At 33.6% G+C, this 16,567-nt stretch overlaps 1 protein-coding gene across 7 annotated transcripts in view; it reads left to right on the forward strand.

Annotated features, from left to right (window-relative positions):
* Nucleotides 1-16,041, forward strand: part of LOC138122695 (receptor-type tyrosine-protein phosphatase kappa-like) — a 33,810-nt gene extending 17,769 nt beyond the window's left edge. The window contains exons 1-33 of one of the 7 annotated variants that reach the window (XM_069036958.1): nucleotides 4,731-4,880; nucleotides 4,939-5,085; nucleotides 6,761-6,916; nucleotides 6,994-7,361; nucleotides 7,745-7,949; nucleotides 7,999-8,180; nucleotides 8,404-8,548; nucleotides 8,601-8,696; nucleotides 8,756-8,902; nucleotides 8,957-9,097; nucleotides 9,153-9,289; nucleotides 10,525-10,717; nucleotides 10,776-10,843; nucleotides 10,896-11,076; nucleotides 11,134-11,252; nucleotides 11,302-11,767; nucleotides 11,826-12,061; nucleotides 12,115-12,184; nucleotides 12,247-12,440; nucleotides 12,501-13,162; nucleotides 13,422-13,477; nucleotides 13,534-13,586; nucleotides 13,652-13,771; nucleotides 13,834-13,911; nucleotides 13,966-14,100; nucleotides 14,150-14,290; nucleotides 14,341-14,471; nucleotides 14,520-14,872; nucleotides 14,931-15,154; nucleotides 15,205-15,327; nucleotides 15,413-15,555; nucleotides 15,607-15,742; nucleotides 15,799-16,041. In XM_069036958.1, coding sequence (XP_068893059.1) covers nucleotides 4,989-5,085; nucleotides 6,761-6,916; nucleotides 6,994-7,361; nucleotides 7,745-7,949; nucleotides 7,999-8,180; nucleotides 8,404-8,548; nucleotides 8,601-8,696; nucleotides 8,756-8,902; nucleotides 8,957-9,097; nucleotides 9,153-9,289; nucleotides 10,525-10,717; nucleotides 10,776-10,843; nucleotides 10,896-11,076; nucleotides 11,134-11,252; nucleotides 11,302-11,767; nucleotides 11,826-12,061; nucleotides 12,115-12,184; nucleotides 12,247-12,440; nucleotides 12,501-13,162; nucleotides 13,422-13,477; nucleotides 13,534-13,586; nucleotides 13,652-13,771; nucleotides 13,834-13,911; nucleotides 13,966-14,100; nucleotides 14,150-14,290; nucleotides 14,341-14,471; nucleotides 14,520-14,872; nucleotides 14,931-15,154; nucleotides 15,205-15,327; nucleotides 15,413-15,555; nucleotides 15,607-15,742; nucleotides 15,799-15,870 — 5,628 coding nt within the window. In that variant the 5' untranslated portion in view covers nucleotides 4,731-4,880; nucleotides 4,939-4,988 and the 3' untranslated portion in view covers nucleotides 15,871-16,041. The other 6 variants (XM_069036959.1, XM_069036962.1, XM_069036960.1 and 3 more) reach the window with 6 other exon arrangements.
* Nucleotides 16,042-16,567: the final 526 nt, after the last annotated feature.

A 16,567-nucleotide genomic window follows, 5' to 3' on the forward strand; every position in this document is an offset into this window, starting at 1 on the left:
AAGACTGACATCTGATAATTGAAATTTTAACGAATTGCCAACTGAAATTCTTGGTCACATCCAACTCTATTTTTTTTTTTTTTCGATCTCACGGTATTTCCGTCGTACAAAATTCTCCTGGGGGTGGCATATGCAGCAGGTGCGACATAAAACAAGAACAATCAATGCAAGATTCCAAATGTAGTGCTGCTTATTGAATATCTGTCGAATTCTTTGTTAATAAATAATAAGTATATTTTTAAATGTTTATGGTGGCGTACAAAGAAGCGCATGAATCGAAAACAAATCTGATTTTTTTTTTATTGAACAATTAAATTTTTATTTAAACTACAATTTGATTATTTAATGACTGTTCCAAGAAGCATCAAGGTAAATGGAGCATATTCCGTCATGTACTATTTTTAGAAAAAAATCTTAACTTAATGTACATAGTTATGTCGTTATTTACACAAACTTAAGATACGTTCCTGATTTGTAAAAATAAATCAATATTAACTTAATATAAATACTGCGATAAAAAGATAGGATCGCTCAATGGAAATTTTTTTTTTTCACTACTAGTCTTAGAAGGCTTCATTATTTAGTCCCGAACCGAACCCAGAAGTAGAATTTCTCTCCTCCGGGTTAATATACCGTGTGGGCAACAAGTACTGATTGAGTTGGCAATAAATTCTGGTGATTTTTGGTAACTTTTATGTCATGTTCCAACGAAAAAACCATTTTATTAATAAAAGATTACAAAAACCAAGACGTTTAAATATGAAATGTATACCAGCTGTCAATAGTGTCAATAAAACAAACCGAAATAGGTACAATTCACAGTCTTGAAAATTTTATGTAAATTTTTTTATTGCCAACTGTAACAGTTATTGTTGCTCACCCTGTAGTATGTTATACACCAAGGTAAAGAACATATTTAATGCAATAATGTAAGCGAGGCTTAGAAAATGTTCTCTCCGTGGTTTATATACAATTTTTTTCACTATCAGATACGTTAAAACCCTTTCTGATAATTAAATAATTTTATTTCATCCTGTGTCAAATTTCAATACTTTACGTCATTAGTTTGAATCCGGGAAACGCAAAAAACGGCCGGACTCCGGTTAAGTGTTGCTATTGGAAACACAAAAGTAAAAATCGCAATAACAGTTATTCAGGTTTAAGACATGTTTTATTCAAAACTACATCTAAATGCAAATTAACAATTTTACTATTTCGGCCACAATGAAGATGCACTTATTTACTTTCTCAGACTAAAAATCTTAGTTCACAAATAAAATAATACAACCATTTAAACAAAATCTAAAAAATAGGCCAGCCAGCATAACCTCTTCCGTAATTTTCTTCACATTATTTTCTGATTTCCATTTACAAAAATGGCTGAATTGTTTTTGATACCTTTCACCAGACTTGCTAGGTATTAATTCAGCACAGCCTTCTGCAGATTTTCTTACAGTTTCTGGAGGATTTGCTTTAGAAGTCATTTTGACGCACAAAATTATTTCAACAAAATAAACAATTGCCAAACAGCCGTTGCTAATCATGTTTCAAAAATGTGACTAGATTTGGAGCTTTTGTTGAATTATTTTGAAATTAATTTCAATGTTTCTTTCAAACGAAATTTGAGGCAGGATGAAATAATAGTATTTTACAGTAGAAGTCCGTTAGAATAGCCTTTACTGCCGAGCCAGAGATTTTGTGAGACGAGCTCGCAGAGCGAGTCGAATAATACTGGCGAGGCTGTACTTAAAGACCCTAACGGACGTGTATTGTACAATAGTTTTTGAAATATCTCTACGATGCGTTCACAATTATCTTTTTGAAATACATTTTTTTCAACGCCATCGAAAAAACCGAATGATTAAGTGTGCGGAGGATGTCGTCATGTCAACCGTTGATTGTGAAAAAAAATAGTTTCAATATTGTTTGTCAGATTTGTTCATCGCTTAACTTTCCGTTGAAAATAAATGAATGAAACCAATAAAAAATCGCAATCAAGATATGCCCGATGTCCGGAAGTGAGGTCATCGTTATTGCCTGCAAAATCGCGCTTGTGTTAGTGCTAAAATTGTGAAGCATCATCTTCGATCTTGTCTACATTTGCTGCTGTTTTTCAGATTTGTACAACACTTAACTTTCCGTTGAAAATAAACGACTGAAATCAATAAAAAATCGCGGTCAAGATATTCCCGATGTCCGGATGGCCGCAGACCAACTGAGGTCATCGTTATTCCCTGCAAAATCGCGCTTGTGTTGGTGTTAAAATTCTGAAGCATTATCTGCTAGTGGCATACGGATTTCGATTAATTCAAGGTGTGTCCCATAACATTAAACATTAATTATTGTACCAATTGTAAAAAAGTTGAAAAATAAAGTTTAGATCTACGTTGCTATAGTTATTTAGTCATTCATAACGGCCGCTCCCGCTCATAACGGACACCCTTAACGTTATGAGGTTGTTTACATGGTGACAAACAGTCCGGAAAGCCACCTTTAACAACTAGATATTACAAAAAATACATAACGACATTCGTCCGTGAACTCTTTTTACAGTACTCGTTTCTAATATGCATCAGTTATATTTTCACTAGTGGAATATTCATATTCATAATACCACGAGTAGTCCAAATTATGTCGATTATTTTTCAAACTGGTTACGAATTATCAATCGTGCTCGGGATTTTATCCACGAGTGCGTCAGTACGAGTGAGATTCCCAAGTACAATTGAATGAGTGAAACCAGTTTTAAAAATAGTCTACATAATTTGGACTACGAGTTGTATTCGGAGGACTATTCCATGAACCAACTTTGGCAATTTGGTAGCAAATCGGAAGAAGAAATTAACGCAGAAATCGAAGAAAATGTTTCCAACAACACAAAAAAGACACGTGAGTCCATTTGGAAGCAATCCTCAAGGCTGCATTCATTTGTTAAAAATTATCGCTGGGATCACTAGTGGTATTACCGATACGATTTCCACGAGTGGGAATATTCGGTCCAATTTTTTGAAACCATGGTAACAAATGTGTAAAATTGTGTTTTTATTCGTCCATTTTTAACAAATGACAGGTGAATGGAATAGTCAGTAGTAATACCGTGTGAGCAACAAGTACTGATTGAGTTGGCAATAAATTCTGGTGATTTTTGGTGACTTTTATGTCATGTTCCAACGAGAAAACCATTTTATTAATAAAAGATTACAAAAACCAAGACGTTTAAATTTGAAATGTATACCAGGTGTCAATATTGTCAATAAAACAAACCGAAATAGGTACAATTCACAGTCTTGAAAATTTTATGTAAAATTCAGGAGAAATATATTCGGCACATGTTCATGTCAAGAGTTGTATTTTACATGAGAATTTAACAAACCCGAACCACAGACATTGACGAAACGGTATTTATTAACATTAACATAGGTATTTATAACATTACGTATTAGCAGTACCATCTATTTGCTTCCATTTTTGCAATTTTTATAATGACATATTTAAACTGTCAAAAGCGAATTTGTTGATTTGGTGACAATTGAAGAGTTAGATGCAGAATAATCGCCTATTTATTTTGTACCTACAGAATAATCAAAAAAGCTCGCTCGTAATTGGCTGTTATTCAGTCCAATTCTTAACGTTCATTGGTTCTTTGACACGTGCGTTGAATTCTCAGTTAAATTTAAAGGTGTGTAACCTTTATCGGTTGAAACCAAGGCAGTAAACAAGGTGTTATCACGAGCTCTATTGAAGAAATAATTTTTTAGTGAAGTAATTTGATTGTGTTTTCGCGTGGTAAATTAAATCTTTCAATAGCAGATTTGGGGTGATGTTTACTAAATTTGGTAAAAAGAACTCTGGTTTTAATGTTTATATTCTGTAAATTAGTTTTGGACCATTTTATAACACCAAAAAATAGGTCAGCAATGGAACAGCATATGTATTAACTGCTTTAATTAAATTATTACCGTTTAATTTTGATTTTAAAACAGATTTAATTCTTAAATAAAATTGCTTTTCTTTTACTGTAATATGCTTTAGCCCACGTGTTACGTACAGGGTGGGGCATTGTATACGCGCACGCGAGAAATCGCGACTTCTAATTAAATAACATTGTCGAAATTTTTTACACTTACCTGGCTATTGGTAAGGTATATTGCATAATTTTTTGATAATTTTTCACTTACAAACAAAGCCAAAAATAAATAAAATGTAAATTTCAACCAAAAAGTCAAATTCTGATTTTTGTACTGACCTATCCAGATTCACTTCCTATAATTATTTACGAAATCAGCGCAAAAAAACACCAACTAGATTTTGAATTAAACGCTGTTTTACATTTCAATTTTCAAAATCATTTTTATTTATGATCTGCTACTTGTGCTGTGGTAAATTTAGGTGACAATGGAAACTGTCATTTTTATGACAAAGCTGCAAGTAAGACGGTCAAAACGGGCCGCTACTAGTGAATGGCCCTTTTGTTGGCAAATTATAGCATTTAGGCCATAAATCATGCGTCTGGTTTGCGTTTAAATAAAAAAGCAAATTATTTAGCATTTAGAAGTCGCGATTTCTCGCGTGCGCGTATACGATGCCCCACCCGGTATTCTAAATTTTCGTAATGACCGCGACATATTGATTGCGTTTTACACTTATCAATACCAAAACTTTATTATTGACTTTAAATATATTTATTTCTGAATTTTCATTGCACGGTGTTATCTTCGTAACATATTGTTATCAGTTTAGCAGGAATTGTATGAAAATATCAATATCTCATAACTTTTTGATGTAAAAAAAAACACGATGAGATATCGATATAGAAGTATTATTTTCACAGTTTCAAACAAGTGGTGGGGGCTGGAATGTTCAAAAATGCTTCGGAAAATGTGTGTTGAGTGTTTATATCCATTATTTTGCATGAAAATAATGCATCAAATATTTTAGTTTATATTATGGAATTTTGATGATTTGCTTGACAAAATCGAAGAGTGAAAATGATTACTAGTAATTACGAGGAATATTTTTGTGTGACCAACACTACCTATGCATTAAGTTGGACTACAACAAAAGTACATGAAAAATTGGAACAAGGTATTGTACAACGTGTAACAGGACATGACGTATAATAATATTATTATTATACCAGTGTCCAGCTACTGTTTATTGAGATTCAACTGAAATTACACATCTAGCATTAATTTAATCGATCACTTTAAAAACAATCGAAATATTAACAAATTTGTAGAGCAATTGTTTGGTCCACATGAATTTATTACGTTGTCATGTCAAAAACTAGAATTAACAATAGTTATTTACGAACCGAGTGTGAGAAGACATTTTTCGCACATGAGCGCATTATTTGAGGCACAAGCGACGAAGGAGCGCGTGCTTCATTTGTGCGAATGTGCGAATACGTCTTCGCGCATCGAGTTTTGTAGATACATACATAGAATTTTTTGAAACGGACATTAGCATTTTAAAATTATTACCCAATAGTTTCCAATTTAGTGAATAGATGGCGCTCGCCCAAGTGGCAATCTATAGCCCCTTTACTTACAAAGTAAATAAAAAAATGTAAATCGAATTAATAGCGGTTTATTATTATTCTTTGGAAATTTTCAACATCCAAATTGGAGAAATGACGTTTTGTAAAACAGATTTTATTATTATCAAGTCAAATTATTTTCAGAATGCTCAAAAAGGCCAATGCTTTTTGGATGATTTTGAAGCACGGTGCGCGAAATCTACGTTCGCGATTAATTGTTGCGTTTGCGAATTGTCATTTTAAGGTTAGTGAGTTCAAAAAACTGATTTAGTTATTTTCATAACATGCTAGTGTTGTTCTATAATTGTAATAAAACCGTCAGCTAATGTTAACGGTAAATTTCGAAGGTACAGGTACACAGGTATAGAATTTTTACCCCTAATAGAAATATTGACCAAAATCATAAATCACACCAACAAAGAAACAGTTTACAATCCACTTACAGGTAAGAAACCGGTCATTTTTACCCGTTGAGTGTCACCAAATATTTGGTTGAGGTTATATACCATAAATTACCGGATGGGGTGCTTTAAGATATGTTTCTTTGCTGGTGTGATTTATGATTTTAGTCAATATTTCTATTAGGGGTAAAAATACTATACAGGTGACCAAGAAGGACTGTTTGAGTTGGCAATTCTGAATTTTATGTTTAAACGGTACAACTGGAGTATACCTTCCGGTTGTTGACGGCTTGACACTGACACACGCATCATTGACAAGTAATATTTGAAATTTCAAACTAAATTAAATATGCTGGTGCATCTGTTCGAGAGGATAAAAAGGTGTGTTTACAGCAAAATGGGGAGCACTTCGAGCATTTCCTTTAGTTAATTTTTTTCAAGTTTAATTTCTTTTTACCGTTAATTTGTACTCTCATCATAACCTGTTATGCTGTTATGTTATGTCAGATATCTGTCAAATAAACCAACAAAACATCTACGATTGCAGTGTTGCAAATAACCGAATAAAAAAATGTTCTTAATTATTGTATTAACAACTTCTTGATCACTCCGTATTTTGAGAACTACAATTTATTTATTCAAGCGAGGAAGAATTTTAAAAACCAAAGAATTCATGGAATAAGAAAATCTAAATCTAACATATTCAATCATTCACAATCCACAAAACTAAATTGTGTAATGTGTAACAACGTGAAGCACAATAATATATTCAATTAAATTAATTGAATAATACCTATCATACTTAAGCAATCAATTTCAGAGTCAACATTTATACCGAAAAGAAATAACAACTCTTTCGACTGTCGTATTGAAAATGATTTTAGAACTAATAAATATTTCATAAAAGCTCCTTGGGAGTTGAAGAACTCGTTGGAAACGAACATTAACGAAGTAATCCTTGACCAACGGTGGGAAGGTAAGTTCATGTCGAATACAAATATGGACGTAGTTACAAAAATAACATTTAAAATGGATACGATTTATATTTTTTAGAAATAAAAATTTATAAAACAGATTATGTTATTCGTAAAGGCACTCCTTTTAAATTTACTACGGTTTTGTCAACATTAACATCTAACTTTGACATTCCCTTTTCAATACGCACTGAAAAGGAAGCCCACATTTTTCTTTGCGATGGAGAAGATCCTCACGAATCTAATTGTTATTGGTTCATGTTGCAAACTTTTAATGGAAACGAAATTGAAATACAAAAATGTTCAAAAGGATTTGTACCTAAAATTAATGAAGAAGGGCCGCAAAGAATGTGCAATATTATACGGTGCAATGAATTAAAAAATAAATCGAGTCGGCGTGTTACCTATGGCAACTCATGCTATTCCTCGGTACAACCTACTATATGGGTTTGTACAGGGTTATTCTAAATGATTGTAGTCGAAGTAGGCGTGAAAACTGAATGTAAAATTTATGGTTGCCGCTCCACATAAAAAAATCATCAAAATGATGTGTTAAATTGGGTACAAAACAAATGAATATTTTTAAAATTGATTGTAGAACAACTCAATATTTCTGGATTCAATCGTTAATTTAACAAAAATAAATAAAATCCTCATCACCGCAGTTTTCACCTAAAAAATGACAGTGACAGCGACACAACTGACAGTTCACATGAAAGCGGCAAAAACGTAATAACATGGGCATGGCCTACTTCGACTACAATCATTTAGAATAACCCTGTATTTACCTTCTGTATGTTCTTCATTGATTTATATTGTATGGTGTTTAGCATCTAGATTTTCGAAGATTCCTTAACAGCACTCACTGGACGCACTTGAAACTTACCAAAAGAGCCGAAACCTTAACACTGGTTCAAAAGAACGGATACAAAAGCAGAAAAATAATAGAATTTTCAGATAAACAAGAACTAATTAATGTAACTCATATGGTTATTCACAGCAAAATGGTAAACGCGTTATGGAAAATTCACAAAGGTAACAAAAATATTTTCTTCACAGAAGAAAACGTTACTTTCCTTTTCAGTTGAATTCATTTATACAAACAAAGAAACAGATAGAGTACAACTAGGACCTACTTTCTCTCCGACGGAGGATTATATATGTGTGTCGATGTATCTGTTAATGTGCGATTCTTGCAAAGTAAAATTAACATTACTTGATGCCAGTAATGGCGAAGTAATTGAACAAGATTTCAATCAACTCGTAGTAAGTCATGTTAAGCTCATACTAGACTAACATATAAACAGTTAAAATTCGTCTTACTTGATTTCAACGTTCAGTTAATCGATAGTTAATTTTAATTAAGTTAATTTTTAATTATCATCCGATACATTATGATGTATTATTATTGTTCTTGAATTAATTCATTTTGACGAATTGGACTGTACTGTACGTAAATGTAAATGAAAGAGCTAACAAATATTTCTAGTCTTCAGAATGGAGAGAAATTAAGTTCATAAGAGAGAACAAACGGTATCAACATAACAAATTCAAATTATTAGTATCAACAATTGGCGACACGAGGGATCAACAGTTCTGGGCAATCGACAGGGTTAGACTTTGTCAGAAGGAAGGTAAAGTAACAAAATTCTCTAGCTATAACTGTTAACATAAAATCGCATTTAGAATTTCGAATGATTGATTTATACGAAAAAGCGACATGCCAATTGATGTCCGACAACAAGGAAATTATTACGTTCAAGGATTCAGTAGAAGTATCTGGTAAGAATTTGTTTATAAATTAACACGTTCTTTTAATTTTCTTATTATTTCTTCTACAGAAAGTGAATGCCCTGAAAATACAATCGGAGAATTTTGTGTGCCCTGTAACTGGATTTATGAAAATTGCAGAGACGTCAAAATTTGTGACAACGACAAGTGTGTATGTTCGTCAGGATACTATGCCCGGAACACTGGTTACTGCTACCGTAAAGTAACACATGTTTATACAATTTCGCGTCGTTCAACACCGACATTTTTAGAATGCGAAAGTGGACGGTATGGTCATGGATGTAAAAAATCTTGCGGAAAATGCTCCTACAACTATTATGACATGTGCAATAGGATTGACGGGACATGCTCCCCCTGCACTGGTGGATTCAGCGGACCAAGATGCGATATACGTATGTAAAATTAACATTCCATTCAAAAATAATCAACTTCTGTCTCTCATTTCAGCACCATCAATAATTTTCGCAAAAGCTCCAGATGTTACTGATGTAAAATACACAGAAGCCATCGTCCATGTGACAGATTTTACGTTGAACAATACATCTTATAATGAGACGCCTTCCGCTTACACAATTCAGTACAAAGTTGAGAAAGTCGTTTCAATATACGGGGTGTTAGGGAATGGTCTCCCAATAATGTCAGGGTGAGTGTCTGAGGAAAAATATGGTCGAAAACCTTAATACCAATTTTACCCAACATGAATGGTTTTCTCAAAGATAAAAATTTTAAATGTTGCCCCACTGTTTGGGAGTTTTGCACCATTTTATTGTTGTATTAATTCAATAAATAGTTAAAGTTCTGAAATGAAAGTTAATTGCTTAGCAACTAAAATACAACAATGCCTTTATGTTAGATTTTATCGGTACCTACTGTCACAATGACAGTTTCGGTTTTTAATACTTCGCTTGGATAATATCTCATCAAAAACTACCGGGATTGCATTTTTTTAAGGTCAAAATCAATAATTCGTTCGAAATATTTATCTAGATTCACAGCAACCTTGAAGTAAGTTCGTTTTTATTGCTGTAATAAACTGAAATTATTTCTGCAGCTTTATTTGTGAAACCACATCTCGATCAACCTCTAAAGGGATTTGAAATCGAGCACTAACCAGCTAATACTAATAATAACTAATAAGATTCGTTAACTTTTGTGTAACTTTATTTATTTGTATTTGTATTGAAAAAAATCATAATAAATGTTCAAATTGTCCTCCGTTTGCCCTAATACATACAAGCATTAGCATACCTTCGGACGGCAGCAGTCGCCTTTCCGCTATATTCCCCATACACAAAAAACATATCTGCATACTCCTCGATAGAATATTCAGGCATTGTAAACGATTGTAGTCTTCGCAGGCGACTGATAAAAGATAGATCAAATTAAAATGTAAACTTTGATAGTAAATTTCGAATCGTTACCAAGCAATCATTTTTAAGTCAAAATATATAAGATTTTTTTTCCTGCACAAAGCAATATTTCAGCAGTCCCAAAACAGCAGGGAACAAGTTTATTTTCAGAAAATTGTTTAATTTATCCAAAACGGTATAAAGGTTTTCGACCACATTTTCCCTGATATACTCACCCTAAAATTCTTGGGAGACCATTCCCTAACACCCTGTATAAATAATTTGTAACAATCTCTGAACGGAATGTGACAACTTTGCTGTTAAATTCAAAAATTACAAACGATTGTATAATGTAACTGATGTGCAACAAAGTAACCAAGTACCGAGTGTAAATGGTACTTATTAGTTTAACATTTACATGTATTGGCAGTATCAGTGAAGAAATAACTAATTTGCAGTGAATATTTTAGATAGCAACAAATAAAAATTCAAAATGGATCACATACAATTCAAATTATACATTGAACGAGAATCATTCAATACTAATCAATAATTTAAAAACCGACACAAAATATTTTGTGAGAGGCGTTATCATCACAAAAAATGGAAATGCTCAAGTGGGATCGTATTTAAAATTTAAAGAATTCACCACCAATTGTCAAGGTATTCAAGTCTTTTTAATTTTTACAATTTTTTATATTTATTTATCTATTGATTTTAGAGATACCTGTAGACAATATTGAGATAAAATCAACCAACACCACCGCATTCGTTTCCTTAAAAACTCCGGTAAATTTAATAATCTTTCAGCTAACTAAACCGAAACGTTTACTTCTTACAGGTGAGAAATACAACGTGTAAATTGGAAAAATACATTTATTTACAACAAACTGGAAATCGTGGATCATTTAACAATGCAAGTGTATATTTTGATGGATTAAATCCGTTCAAAAACTACACAACAATCTTTCAACGTAATATCCAAGAGCCCCAGAAGAAACAGTTTCAAACGGCAGAGGGAGGTAAATTGCTTTAAAGATACTAACAGTAACCTCCCTTTATCGAAATCTATTTTACAGTTCCACAACAAGTCTTTAACCTGAGAGTCGTGAATAAATCGTCATCAACAATTTTCATAAAATGGAAAAAACCTGCTTTAATTAACGGGGTATTTAAACATTACATCGTTAAATATCGAGTAAGTAGTCACAGATGAAAAATACCAACGTTAACGAAAAATCGTTCAGCTCTTATACGTCCCGGACGAGCAGCCAACAAATCGATTTGCGGAGCATACTCTGATTGTGAACGAAACTTCAATAACAAGAAAAGATTTACTTTCATGTTCGATCTACAAGTTTACTGTGTTTGCCGAAAACACAAAATTTAAAGGACTTCCGTCACAGTTTTTGGTTAGAACGTTACCCGATGTGACAGTTTTTCCCAGCATGCGTGGGGTTAATATTACGCTGTCAAATAATTGCAACGGGATTGGAGTATCCGTGAAACCGATCGTCATTATTTGTACCAGTGAATGGTGCAGGAACCAAAACACAGCTCCTATAACAATAGACGATTATTACGGCAACATAATTACGATGAATGGGTTAACTCCATTTTCAGATTATAGGGCGGATCTGGCATTTTATGTATTTTTAAAGTATAATGAAGAAATATACACAACGAGCAGAAATTTTAGGACAAAACCTACCAGTAATTAATTGTTTTTCCAGACTATAAACAAAATCTAAACGAATTTATTCGTTTTCAGTTCCCAGTGTGGTCACTGATTTGCAGGTTTATACCAAAAACGAAAGTTCAGTTTCGCTCAGATGGAAACCACCTTACCCACCAACAGGTGTTTTAGAAAAATATCAAATTGAATTTGAAACAGTATTTAGGAAAGTATACGAAAATGAATTGAGAATTACGTCTTGCAAATTATGGCCGGATTTTCATTGTGCCACAGTGACCAATTTGGAACGTCGCGTAGGATACACGTTTAAAGTGCGTAATTTAAAATTATTAGTAGTACTATTAAAATTATTATTAATGTACAGGTGAATGCCAAAAATGAAGATGTTGCAGAATTTGGACCGGCGATTTCCATTGACACAAAAACAGAAACAGGTCGGCATCAAAATACTCTTTTAAATTTTCAAATTCCGAATATTATTTAAAATCTTTTCCAGAATCATCAGCAGCGCCCTACGATTTAAACATCACTTGGACGATTAATAATGACTTGATACTGCAATGGAAACATCCGAACGAATCTAACGGTCCAATTAAATATTTTAATATCATTTTAAATGGAGAAACAAACAAGATCGAAAAGAAACTACCAATTACGAACGACACCTATTACCTAAATTATAATTTCAAAGTAAGTGCAAAACTATACTTCTGACCTATGTACGTATTCACGTAAACTGATCGTTTCTAGGTTGATTCCGCAGAAGTATTTCCTTCTACCCGATACATCGTGCAAGTGTCTGCATTCAACGGTTTCCCCGGTCATTATGTTTACAAAACAGACACAAGTCCTCCCGACATACCACTACTGAATGGTGATCCTGAAAGCGACAGTACAAATGATACGATTACACTAAATATTTCGACTCAAAAACCAAGAGGAACAACTGACAACCGTCTTCTGTACATCTTAATATCCGATAAAAATAACAACAGCGACTCGCACAAATTCGAAAAACTTGGTCAAAAAAATTTCCAAATTGCAGTCAATTGCACTTTGGAGCCATCACAAAATAGTTTGAGCGTCACTATTGGTAACGCGTACCAATTCGACAATTGTTACCAGACAAACAATCTTCCACTAGAACCGGCAACTTTCTACAATATCGCAGTACTGTTATTGCACACTTTTCAAAACAAGAGCAGCCATAACATATACACATTCATGTACAAGACACTAGACACTAGACACAAAACAGTAGACACTAGACACAAGACAGTAGACACTAGACACAAGACACTAAACACTAGTGAAGAGGTCTATCTAGATAGACCTATTCACTTCCAAAAAAGTTTCTTCGGTTTATTATTTTTAGCATTGTTAATACTTCCTGTGATAGGATATCTTTACGTGTAAGTTTAAATGTATGTACAGTCGATGGACATATAAAACTGGGACAAAAATAACTATGACATAAATTAAAAAATTCCAAATCTCCATCGTTTAATTACGGCTTTATCACAAATTGATTAACTTTGGTATGGCATATTGTACAGACTTTGATAAATATATTGACAATTCAATAGTCTGATTTACATAGCTTACATATTAAGTATCCCAGTTTTATTTGTCCATCGACCGTACGTTCTCCTGTTTAATAAACATTTTCAGAAAGATACAAAATCTATTAAAATGTCGGAAAAATGTGTCAAGAAGGGACAACACGTGTAAGTTTATTGTATTTAAAAAGAAACCTAAATATAATTAATGTATCCCTGTGCAGCGCTACTCCAACCAGGAGAAGCTGAGGATGCTGCGTCAAATACTGAACCAAAAGTAATTTCGCATCTGCGAAAATTTTTATTTTATTTGAATTTCACTTCATACTCGTATTTTTTCAGAACCAAAATGGTGAAACAAGTAGGAGTGCTGACATTTATTCGAAAAAAGTTAAAGCTGAACATTTTTTAAACTATGTCAAAACCTGTATCCAAACCAAAGAGCTCGAAAAGGAACATCAGGTGAGAAAATTTACTAACATAAAAATAATAGCGGCAACTAGATAAAACTTTCACAATTTTAGATGATTTTAAATAGTCTTGCCATATATGAAACGTTAGACAGAGGTCCTTTGGAATATGTCGATGTGCAGTTCGCCAATGTAAGATCGTATATTTTGCCGTGAGGATAGAAATATGTTTGTAATTTTCAACAGGGACGTTTCGTCGAGAAAGTTTACGTAACTAGTCCAATACCCGAGAGAAACGAAATAGACAGTTTTTGGAAGACAATTTGGGACGAGAATATTTATAATATAGTACTTTTTGACACTTGCCAAATAAACGATCTGGTACGGGTCATACACTTGTCACATTACACACCAACATTATTTCTTGTAGAAAACATTTGAAAATTACTGGCCGGACGTTAACCAAGAAGTATACTGCTGCGACATCTCCGTTCGCTGTGTCTTCGAAGAAACATTCGCTACTTACCAGTACAGAAAATTTATGATACAATATGAAAATCTGACTCGTCAGGTACTTAAACTTCAAAGCACGCATCGTCGCTTCTAATAACCTGATTACAGGTAGATCAAATTCAGTTTTCTTTACTGTCCAACAAAGAAGTCCTCTGTTTGTCACTGAATTACGCCGAGTTTTTTAATAGAGTGTCGGAGATTCCTTTCGGTTGCAACTCACCTATTCTCGTCCACAGCAGGTTAGTCGTAGATTTGCAAATCGAATTTAATTTCAACAGTTCTTGCAGTTCGGGGATGCACGGCAGCACCTTCGCTCTGCTTTGTGACATTTGTCTTAGGACGTCTAAGAAGGACGGCGTCGTGAACGTTTTAGGGAATCTTCAAAGACTCACAGAATACAACACAAATTTCGTCGTAGATTATGACCACTACGTGTTGACTCATCTGGTCATCCTTGAGAATCTTTTTGGTGTCGACACCAGCATCACTTGCAATTCTCTCGATATGAGTAGAACCCACTTGTTCACAGCAGACGAAACCGAAATACATTTGAGACACCTGAAAGACACCTTATGGATGGATGCGGTAACAAGAAGAGTGGAAAGAGACAGTCATGTTTATTTCCGAGCCGTTTCTCAATGTAATCATAGGAAAAGCATTTGGTCATACCAAGAAAGTAATATCTGTTTGTGTTTTAGTACACGATGGTAAAGTCTATTTTGAGCCTTATACCTTGGATGAGGAAATTTCTCCATGCTGGAATCGACTAGGTGCCATTAGTGTTGACGGTTTCAGATGTCCTAATAAATTTGTAGTCGTACCTCAGCCGACGTCGAACACACTAAGTGACATTTGGCATTTGGTTGTTGAGAAAAATATTTCAATCATTTTGTCGCTGAATGAAATTACTCCGTTGTCTACAGTGAGTCAGGTTGAAAGTAAAGATAAAATCTCGTAACAGTTGTATTACAGAACGTTCCCTTTCTGCCAGAAAACAAAAAAGCAAAAATGTGTTCGAAAACGAAGGTAAAACCAAAACTTACCAGAGATTTTGGAAATTATGAGTGGACAACGCTGGAGCTGAGCAACGGAACGGTACTAGTTTGGACAATTTTTAAAGAAACTTTGAAATGTTGAATCTGCAATGAGCTGACTCTCACATTCACTCTATTTCTTTCAGAAACAACAAATTGTTGAGATCCTGTCGATGACGACGTGGCCTGCCGAAACAGCCTGTCCTCCGGATGTTTCAGATTTTGTGAATTTTTGTATCGCCGCTAACGAAAGAATGAAAGGGTCTGGATCGGTGATGGTGACGTGTTGGTGCGTAAAAGTAATTGTGGGTTTGAACATTGTTTTCCAATTTTTTTTCAGTGATGGAGTTACTGCGTCCGGATTGTTCACGGCGATGTCTTATAACATGGAACAGATGAAAACGAACGGAATATGCGATGTGTGCACGAGTGTCCGAACTGTTCGGCGTCATTGTCCTCAGTTTGTGAACGACAAAGTAAACAACAGCGAAGGGAAAAATTACTAAATTAATTACAATTTTTTCTCTTTCAGAAGCAGTACACTTTCTTGGTAGAAGCTGCGCATCGTTACATTAATGAATGTAAATTATATGAAGTAAGATAAATATAATTTCATAATTATAGTTTGGGTGAATTAATTAATCAATCAATGAATTAGTTAACGACGCACATTTTTTAACTTTCTGCTTTTGTATATGTTATGTGTTTGTAGATATTTAGATTTTGTTATTGAGGTAATTGTCATTTGAATAAAATAATACAACAGATTTCCTAATTTTAGACAATTTTATTTTATAGCAATAACTCCTTTGAAGAAGTTTCCAACGGCACTCATCAGAGTCTATGGTACTTTCAAAATCGTTATTTTTGTTTTCACATATTTTGGTACTGCAAATATTTGTTTGAAATAAATATAAACATAAACAGCGATAAATGTAAAAATACTATAAGATTTTTTTTTAAGCGAACATTCTAGTTGTACAGGGAGTCTCAAAATTCGCGAATTCCGAATTCAGAGCGTGGTAGGGAAGGACCCAGTGGAGCTCGAAAAATACGCTCTTCCTGAAGAAGATATAAGCACTTAATTTTATTCAATACATAGCAGCCTTCATATCCACAGTTACAAAATACTATTCTAGCTACGTTGCCGTTCCATTTTTACGAAAAATTAAAAAAATTAAAGATTTTTTCACTCTAAAGTAAAGCTATTCTTCAAAACCTGTCAAAGACTGACATTTGATTAATAAAATACCAGAAAGTTATCTATTATACCGATCAGAATTCACAATTTTTCAGAAGAA

This window comes from Tenebrio molitor, chromosome 2 (assembly GCF_963966145.1).
Source record: "Tenebrio molitor chromosome 2, icTenMoli1.1, whole genome shotgun sequence".
NCBI lineage: Eukaryota > Metazoa > Arthropoda > Insecta > Coleoptera > Tenebrionidae > Tenebrio > Tenebrio molitor.